Consider the following 9798-nt stretch of genomic DNA (forward strand, 5'->3'; position numbering starts at 1 on the left):
GAGAACCCAGTCCCCTCCTCTCTCCTCCCTGGCGGCCCTTCCCAGCCTCAGCTGGCTCACAGCTGGCCTCTGAGGATAGCACTTGTTCCCAACTTTTGACTACCAAGAACTTTTTATGATTTTTCTTGTGCTTTGGAAGATTTTTTTTTTTTATTTCAAACTACATGTATTAGGTCATTATTAATTTATTTCACCTTTTTTTTTTTTTTAATCGAAGACAGAGGGAGCTACCCCTCAGGGCTTCTGTCTGTGCAGTTAGTTGGGAGCTTCCTGCTGACATAATTCCAGCCAGAGGCAAAGAAACTCAATAATGTGTGTGGTCTGGGTGTTCTGAGGGGAGGGAAAGGTAGATGCATCTTACTTTCATTTTTTTCATTGGCAACCATGAGGTGTGGGAGCTGCGGGCCTTTCTCCCATGGGAGCTGCCTTCACGGTCATCCCTGTGGGGCTGGGGGCTGAGCTGTCAGTGGCAGGGCTCATTCCAAATAGATGGCATGCACTAGCGCCACGCAGAAGAGCGTGGGGTTCTCGTACCGGGAGGTGGCAAAGCTGTCCGCGTGCGGGTCCCACAGGCTCTGGCTGGAGAGCACCACGCCATCCCGCCCCTTGTGCCCGATGCTCACGGAGCACACTAGCTTGTAGCGGGGTGGGGTGACAGCCTTCACCAGGTCCCGAATCTCGGCACTCAGCGCCGTGGCCAAATGGGCACACTGGGCCGGCTGATAGACCACGCCGGCCAGCTTACAGGGCAGGTGCGCCTGCATCAGCTGCTCCGCCCGCACACAGGGGAACTTCACCTCCGGCCTGGCCGACCACATGGGAACCTGGAGAAGAAGGGAAGGGAGGTGATGGTACGAGGTGTTTGCCACCAGGCTTGAAGTCCGATATGTCCAACATGGAATTATATGTTGGAGCATATCATCTGGAACAATGGGATGGAAAAGGGAACCTAGGACCTAGAACATATGAAGAGTACTTTGCAAACTGTAGAGTGCAGTACACATGACAGAGAATAGCTTAGCTTCTAGTGGCTCCACCTACCATGACAGCACTGCGACCCATGGCCCTGGCTCCCCACTCCCTCCCTGCGCCCTCAGGCTGCGGGCCCAAACCTGCTCCTGGATGATGCTGATGGGTCGGCGGTGGCTTCCCTGGAGCTGAGACTTTGTTCTTGAAGCTGTCCGATTCTATAAAAATGAAAATGAGAATTGGGGTAAACAACGCTTGCTGAGTGTCTTCTGAGCGTCAGGTTTAAATATGTCATCTGTTCTAGGCTGTGTTTGCCCCAAAGTAGAACCTGAGCAAAATTTGTGTGCAAGAGGTTTTTATAGGATAGGATTCCAGGAAGGTCCATGTAAAAGTAGGGAAGGAAAGTCGTTGAAGGGTGTGATGATGGGCAGGATATCCTGGGGGCAACCAGAATGCAACATGTTTGGGGGACCCTTCAGAGAGACTGTGCTTAACCTTAGAATTATTCCACCAAGGAGTGAAGAAGCCAAGGCATTTATCCATGCACACCTGATGTCCCTCACTGGGTGAGGGTTTCTTAGGGTCATGAACCACCACCCCATCCCACGCTTCTGGCCCACCCTGAGGGGACAGAGTGCACCCCCACAGCAGAGAAGCCCCCAGTGTTGCAAAGGAACTATCTGCAGGGTGGGCAGGGTGGTACAAGCGGCCCATCGACAGCATCTGCTCTGTCTTCTCCTTTCATTCTCCCAGCCTTTAGACATCAGTAGCTTCCCTATTTTTTAATTTTTAAAATTTTTTGCACGGGCAGGCTCTGGGAATCGAACCCGGGTCTCTGGCATGGCAGGCGAGAACTCTGCCACTGAGCCACCATTGCACCGCCCAGTAGCTTCCCCATTTTATAGGCAAAGAAATGGATGCTTAAGAGGCCATGTGGTTTGTGGACAAAGTGCTGCTCTCCCACGAGAATAGGGCTCGGTATTGGTTTCCTGCCCACCCCACCTGCCCTCCTCTACAATGTCTGGTCAGTAAGTTAAGTCCTATCTGTCGAATGAATGAAACGAGCTGGGATGGGAACTACATAACTGAGGGTTAGTCGTGACTCTGAGTCTCAGCCATCTCTTCTGCAAAGTGAAGACAGTAATTCCTTTCCTCAAACAGGGTTGTTCTGAGGAGACTGTGTAAGCAGGAAGCTCAGTGCTTCCTGTGTGCCTGGCCCACAGCTAGGGCTCAGTGAATGGTAATTACCTTCCTCTGTTCCCTCAACGGGGAGCAAGGGTCTCTACCAGGATGTGAGCTTTTGTACCCAGCCCAAGGACCACATTCAGGGAGCTTCCCCTGAATGTCTGTTGTTAGTTTGAAGGTGTTATTTACCCCAGAAAAGCCATGCTTTAATCCTGATCCAATCTTGTGGAAGCAATGTTTCTTTTAATCCTAAATCAATATTGTAGGGCAGAAGCTCTGATTAAGTTATTTTCATGGAGATGAGACACATCCACTTGTGGGTGTGACCATTTGATTAGATGGAGAGGTAACTTCACCCATTCTAGGGGGGTCTTGCTTAGTTTACTGGAATCTCTTAAAAGAGGAAACATTTTGGAGAGAGTCAGAAACAACAGAAATGATAGAGCTGACAGAGAAAGCAGAGACACGGACGTTTGGAGACGCTCGGAGCCCACCAGACATTGCTGTGTACGTTTCCATGAGGTGCTAAGAAAGCCAGAACCTGAAGAGAGCCAAGGGGAGCCAAGAGATGATAGCCAGCCCCAGAGAAGCAAAGTGAGGAACCCCCACAGGAACAGAGGCTGAAAGCAATGGAGCCCAGGAGCAAGGGACCAGCAGATGCCAGCACATGACTTCCCAGCTGACAGAGGTGTTCCTGACCCATCGGCCTTCCTTGAATGAACATAACCTCTTGTTGGTGCCTCGGAAAGTTTCACTTCCTTAAAACTGTAAACTTGTGATTTATTAAATTCTCCTTTTTTTTCAAAAGCCACTCCAGTTCTGGTGTATCACATTCCAGCAACTTGCAAACTAAGACTCTCTGGCTAAATGGGTCTTTTCCTCCAGGAAGCCTCCAGAATGTTTCCGCCTGTTCCATCCAACTAGCATCAAAGCCTGTCCAAGCCTCTCCCCTGTTAACTCAATAAAACAAGGCAACAGCCTGTCTTAACCCCATGTCATTCCACCAAATGCACTCTCTCTCTCTCTCTCTCTCTCTCTCTCTCTCTCTCTCTCTCTCTCTCTCTCATTTTTAGCTCGCAACTTGCAGTACCTACTTCATCAAGCCCCTGCAATCTGGTCTCCACTCTCCTCCCCGTCCATCTGTTCTCCATAACGTCCCTTGGTGTCCAGAGATCATTTTTCAGCAGTATTTAACGCTATCATCAGTTCCCTCCTTCCTGAGCCTCAGTTTCCTTGATATGACAACATAATAATTCCTGCCTCACCAGATTTCCCTGAGGGTTAAATAGCTCACTTATTCATATATCACAATCATATCTGAGCACCTGTTCATGGGCAGGCTTTCTGCTGGGTTCTCGAGGACCCTGATTTTAGAGGTGGCCACCATCTCCTGGGGGTCACCAGGCGCTATTATGACAAATGCGAATGAGTCTGGCTCTGTGTCTGATGCATAGAGAGCCCTCGCTGAGTATGAGGTTTCGTCTTTTCTTCCTGCCCTTACTGGGCCTCAGTTTCTACAACCAGAACCCAGGTGGTTGCACTCTGAAGTGCCTTCTAGCTCTCACTGTTCTTGGCCCCCAGCCCAGGACCTGGGTCCCATCCCTCCTCCAGTCTCACCTTGAGCTCCCGGGTGAGTCTTTGAGCAGCGAGGAGGCCCCGAAGGCTGAGTGTGGCAGCGTCTGAAGCTCGGCTGGCCCCTCTTCTCGATGAGGGACCTGATGGGGGAACACTGCTTCCCTGACTGGGAAGACCAGCGGACTGAGGGGAGACACAAGGGAGGCAGGTTGGAGGTAAGAAGGACGCAGGGCTCACAATGAAAGAGGCTATGGGAGGGGTATCTGTCTTAAGCATCTACAACCCACCTCCCCAAGTCTGCACCCCAGCTCAGACTCTTCTTCCTCAGGCATCAGCCTCCATGTGGGTTGAACAGGCTTTCCAGCTGGTCAGACATAAGTTCAAACCTCAGCTCTGCCACTAAGCAGCTGTGTGACCTTGGGCAAGTCACTTAACTTCTCTGAACTTCAGTTTCCTCATCAGTAAATTGGGGATACTTTTATTCCTTCTCTCAACAGATATTTACTGAATACTTTGTGCCAGGTGCTGAAATACAGTAGTGAACCAAATAGAGATCTCCACTTTAACAGTATTTACATGCTGGTAGGAAACAGAGATGATAGATAAATAGCCAGGGAGTTACCCAGGGGAGCACTGCCCCAAGGGGATGCTCACACCTCACAGAGCTATAAGAATTGATAATGGTCCTTGGGCCTCGTGCATAGTAGATGTTCAGTAAATGCTTGTTGAATAAATAAATTAATGAAAACCATTATCTCTGACTTCTGGTTACCAAGCAGTGAAATGGATCTGGTAATCCGTACCTCGCAAAGTTGGTAGAATTTTCATTTAATTTAATTTCGTGAATGTTTAAATAGAGCCAACCATACGCCACGTACTCATCTTCTAAACCTTTTGTGAATATTAGCTCCTTATTCCGACTTGACAAATGAGAAAACTGAAGCTCAGAGGGGGAAGTTAAGGAACTTACTCAAGGTCACATAATGCATGTGGATAGATATGAACGTGCCTGGCAAACAGTAGGAGCTCAATAGTTGCTTTATTATGGGGGCAGGGAAGATGTAGGCAGAGATCTGATGGTGACTGAGTTTGTGGGGGTGTGGGAGAATACAGGGGAGAGGCTGAGAAGGGGTACTGACAGAAGGGCCCAGAGGGTTGAGAGGAGGCAACAAAACACACCCGACAGTTCCCTGGAGTCAGACTCCTGGGACAGGCAGAGGCAGGGAAGGACACCTGGGGCATTTCCCCTTATGTAACCATGAACTTCCTTAACATGCCTTGGCTTGCTACAGGTCCCAGCCAGGCCAAAGAAGCAGGACTAATTGATCATCAAAAGGGGAGAGGAAGGGGAAGGGCTGGACCAGCAGGAGGCTTCCTTTGTGTATCTCTCCCACCCACCTCTGTCTCCTGGCTCACATCTGTGCCCTACAAATCCTCCTTCAGGGCCATTTTCTGGCAGCGTTCCCTGGCAGCTCAGAGCACCAGCATTGCAGCCAGACAGTCCTGGGTTTAAGTCTTGGGTCTGCCACTTACAGGGACATGCGGTCTTGGACAGTTACGTAACCCCATTTTCTTCATCTGGGGTGATAACAGTGCCTACTCAGAGTGCTGTTGTGGGGATTACATAAAGTGGCCTTATATCAGGTCGTAAGGTGCGCAGCAAAACATTGGCTCCATATAACTAGTTATAGTCACTGGTAGCTCAAGGTGCTATTGCACACGCAGGCGCCTACTGGTGCACAGCCCTGAACAGTTTACAAAGCCCTTTCACCTCTCTGATCTCAGATATAGTTCTCAGAGCAGCTCAGCGAGGTAGGGCAGGATTAACAACCCCACTTCACACAAGTGGAAACTGAGGCTCAGAAGGGGAAGTGAATGGCTTGCTCAAGGTTACACATCAGTAGTAGAACTGGGATCCAAGCCCAGAGAGTTTCAAACCCAAACCCATTGCTCTTTCCACTAAGCCATGGAAACAGCAGTGACCCAACATTGCTGGGGGGCGGGGGGGTGAGGGGCTCCCATGAGGGGGCCGGCTTCCTGCCTGATCCCCCAGCTCCCGGGACTGCTGCTGCCGGCTCTCAGGTCTGAGTGAGGGGACCATGGGCTTTGCAGTGCTGGGACTAGTTTTCTCATCTGGAACGTGGGACAATGCAGCATTGCGAGGGTCAGTGAGATAAGCTATGGAAGGACCCAGAGCTATGGGGGCCCCACAAAAGACGAACATCCCAGCCCCCTTCTCACTTGCTTTTCATCCACCCAGGAGCCAGAGGCTGTGAAGGTCACGCCCTTGTCTGGGGGCTCTTGGAAAACCTCGGCCTTGGCCCACTGGGACTTCTGGGACGTCATTCCCAGCGTGTGGCCTTCACTCCCCAGCCTTTGGGAGCGGGACCTGGACAGAGTGACTACGAGAGAAAAACAGAGATTCAGAGAGAGCGGAGAGCGAAGGAGGGGAGGTGGCATTCTCCTCTGCGGCGGGCGTGTGGCTCCCAGGGCTGTAAGGAGCCAGCACCTAACGACCCCAACGGCCACCTTCCAAGGTCCCCAAGGGACACCCCCCACCAGTTTTCGCTCCTCTGGGGCCTGCCACCCCTTCCTCTCTTGGGCCTTTCATCTCTCTATCTCCTGTGGTTTTCTGTCTCTCTCTCTATATTCCTGCCTCTTTTCTCCCTCCCCTCCTCCTGTGTCCCATAGGGACCCTACCCCCCCATTCGCAAGGTGCTGACCCCGTGGCCTTCTATCAGGGTCCCTCCACAGAAGTCTGCGATGCAATGCACCCATCTCACGCCAGGCAAGGCCAGACCCTGCTGGATCAGGAAGCAGAAGGTAGGAAGGTGGGTGCCACAGGGCCCGTACTCGTGGGAATGTCCTCTAAGTCCTTTGGACGCTGTTGAAGGGAGAGACATGGGTCCCCAGGACCCAGCCAAGAATCCCCAGTGGGGGAGAATGGCTTCCTTGCTCCCGCCCTCTGCCCTCCTTTGTCAGCCCAGACCTCTACGGGAAAAGGAGGCAGTAGGCAGCACTCGTGCTATCCCATGGACTCCATCCCTGTTCCCAGGTACTGGTGACAGAATGCAGATATGAAAACAAAACTGACCGAGAGACGACCCCCAGATAGAGATGTGCACCCCCAGAGCTCTAGATGTACATGCAAACATAGGCCATGCACACTAGAGATAATAATTTCACATAGAGACACTGATGCACAGTGGACAGCTGGGCACCCATGGCAAAAAATGTGCACGTATAAAAATATATGTGAGGTGGGGTGCATGGGTAGTTTAGTGGTTAGAATGCCTGCCTTCCATGTGGGAGACCCGGGTTCAATTCCCAGACCATGCACCCCCCCGCCCCCCCCCAAAAAAAATATATATGAGGGTGCACGGGTGGTTCAGTGGAAGAATGCTTGCCTTTCATGCAAGAGACCCAGGTTCGATTCCCGGACCATGTGCCCCCCCCCCCCAAATCATATATATGTGTGTGTGTGTGTGTGTGTGTGTGTGTGTGTGTACATGTGGACAGACACATTTTCCCTGAGGCAGTCATACCCACACACAGCTATACCATTTGCACCTTAACATGGAAGTATAACCAGTAAGAGACATTCGCTTAGACATCTCTGCATATATGCAGAGAGTGAAATATACATGCAGATATAGATGTACATTTATAAACAGAGAGACAGATGTACACGTACAACGATGGATGCTTGCACACAAGCATACCCTGAAGGTACCTGCAGTGGGAGAGAGGTGTGTCATAGTAACACACACTCACAAAGTAACTCGGCACCCAGCCATGAGGGATGTGTACAGAGTTAGCCATTTACAAAGTGACACGTGGGTGTTTGCAGGGACAGGAGTGCATGTGATCGTGTGTACACACAGAGATGGACAGGTGTGCAGAGAAACACGAAAGGATAGACAGTGATGAGTGTAGTCGTACAAAGGGCATAATCACCCTCAGAAATGGACAGTTTGACAATGAGACAAGTGTACTTTGTGCCAGATGAAGCCACATGAAAATGGGCTCATGTACCCAAAGAAATGGCATGACCAGATAATCACCTGTACCCACAAGATGGACAAGCATGCACAGGGACAGAAACACAGGTACACACAGCAGCGGGCCACCCCCCCTGGACAGCATTCGTCCCCGTGCATACTCACAGCCCTGTGGAGCTCGAGCCCCTTCAAGGGGAGCCCCTGTGTCTGCTAGCTCTGGTGTGCTGCAGAGCCATAAGACTGGAAGGAGTTTCTGTGCTGGAGTCTGAGCTCGGTCCTTGAGAGCTGGCATAGCAAGGCCCTGGCAGGCACCCAGACACCCAGGCACCCCGGGGGTGACTCGTCCTGTGGGTGCCATGGACACTCCCTAATGACCTGGCTACCGGGCAGTCCTTTGTTACTTCTCTACTACCTCCCCTGGGGACCGGGAGAGAAGCCACAACCTGCTGAGGGCTAGAAGGAAGGGCAGCCAGGCAGTGGGAGGCCCACCTATAGGTGACTTCAAGGAGAGACGGGCTCAGAGGAAATACAAGATGGCCTTGTATTTGGAGCCCACACAAATGCAATACAGGCTGGAGGGAAGGGGTGCTTGAGCACCTGCAGGTGGTGTGAGGGCTGGAAGAGGAAGGGCTCCCTGGCTTTTTTTTTCTCTGCGGCAGGAGGTGAGCTCATCTGCAGGAGAGACTCATCTGTAGGGTCTTGTGGAGACTGGTGAACATCTGGACCGACTTTTATGGGGAATTAGAGAGACAGTCAACCAGGGAAGAACAACAAGGTTGTGGGGCTGCACTGAGACCCTCAGTGAGGCCAGAGACCAGGAAGTGGTGCTGTGTCCAACTGCATGGTGATGGGACTCGGAGGTTGAGGGATATCTGTGAAAAATGTGGGCAGCTGGGCTAATTTGGGTGGGTGGGGGTTTCTCCAGCAGATGTCATGAAAGCAGAGCAGGATGACCCTGACCCTGGAATCTAAGCCCAATAGGAACAGTGGGGCAAGGGGTATGACAGGTGGTGGGAGGACAGCAGGGAAAAGAGACCAGAGGTGTCTGGGAGGTTGAGGCATGGGCAACTGGAGAGGGTGAGTCCCCAGAAGGAGAGGTGGCTGTTACAGAGAGGGGGATGGATGTTTGAGAGGTGGGTGATTCTGGGGGATAGCAAGTCCTAGGCCTAACCAAAATAATGATAGTCTTTTAAAAAATCACTGATGGCTCAGCTGATGCCATCACACTCCCACGCTCATCCCTTGATACCAACCATCCCTCTGCATGCAGACAGCTTCTTCCTGCACCCCCTAGACTTTCTGCCTGAAGGCTTTTGGACCATGCATGGGCAGGCTGGAAATACTTAGGTACTCTTGGAGTTGGGTACTTCCAAGAGATTGGAAATACTCATCTACTCTTGGAGCAGCCTCCAACCAGGGGATGCTGGGAGTTGGTGGAGAAACAGTCAGGTGGGACAACTCAGGGAGATGCTCCACACTGTCTCTCAGAGGTCCCCAGGGGGGTTGAACCCCAGCTGTTGCCCACAGTGGTTACCTGCTTATGAACACACCCTGAACTGGCTTCTTTTCCATCCCTGTTTCACAGCCTACCAGGGCTTCCTGGAATCACCTTCCAAATAAACTACTTGCCTTTGAATCCTTGACTTGGGGTCAGCTGCTGGGGGGATGCAACCCATGATGGTGGCTCAAACTCTAAGTTTCAGTTTCCTCATCTGTAAAACGGAGAGTATAATATGCACCCCTGAAAAGTTGGGAAGATGTAACCATGTGAGCTATGTGAGGGTCCTAGCACCAAGCCCACCACTCAGCAAATTCGTTAGATCCTCCTCCCCGCACCCCCCCCCCCCCCGTAGGTGTTTGATAAAAGCTCCCACTCCTCAGCTAGGCCTCTTTTCCCCTGCCAATCAAGCCCCATAGGTAAACCAATTCCTCAGACCAGACCAACCCTAATGCTCTTTGCTAAACTCTTTCTAGGGTGCAGCAAAGAGATCCTTGGGGACCTCCAGAGGCCACATGTGGTCTTGCAGATGGACATCTGGATAGCTCTGGGGTTAATAAAAAAAGTTAT

At 51.5% G+C, this 9798-nt stretch overlaps 1 protein-coding gene across 1 annotated transcript; it reads right to left on the reverse strand.

The window, feature by feature from the left end:
• Positions 1 to 136: 136 nt before the first annotated feature.
• On the reverse strand, positions 137 to 3524 carry LOC143674192 (dynein light chain Tctex-type 4-like). Its single transcript, XM_077149562.1, has 3 exons — positions 3249 to 3524; positions 1113 to 1187; positions 137 to 824 (listed from the first exon to the last, which is right to left on the reverse strand). The coding sequence occupies exons 1-3, from the start codon at positions 3303 to 3305 to the stop codon at positions 477 to 479; spliced, it is 480 nt and encodes a 159-aa protein (XP_077005677.1). The 5' UTR covers positions 3306 to 3524; the 3' UTR covers positions 137 to 476.
• Positions 3525 to 9798: the final 6274 nt, after the last annotated feature.

This window comes from Tamandua tetradactyla, chromosome 2 (genome assembly GCF_023851605.1).
Source record: "Tamandua tetradactyla isolate mTamTet1 chromosome 2, mTamTet1.pri, whole genome shotgun sequence".
Taxonomy (NCBI): domain Eukaryota; kingdom Metazoa; phylum Chordata; class Mammalia; order Pilosa; family Myrmecophagidae; genus Tamandua; species Tamandua tetradactyla.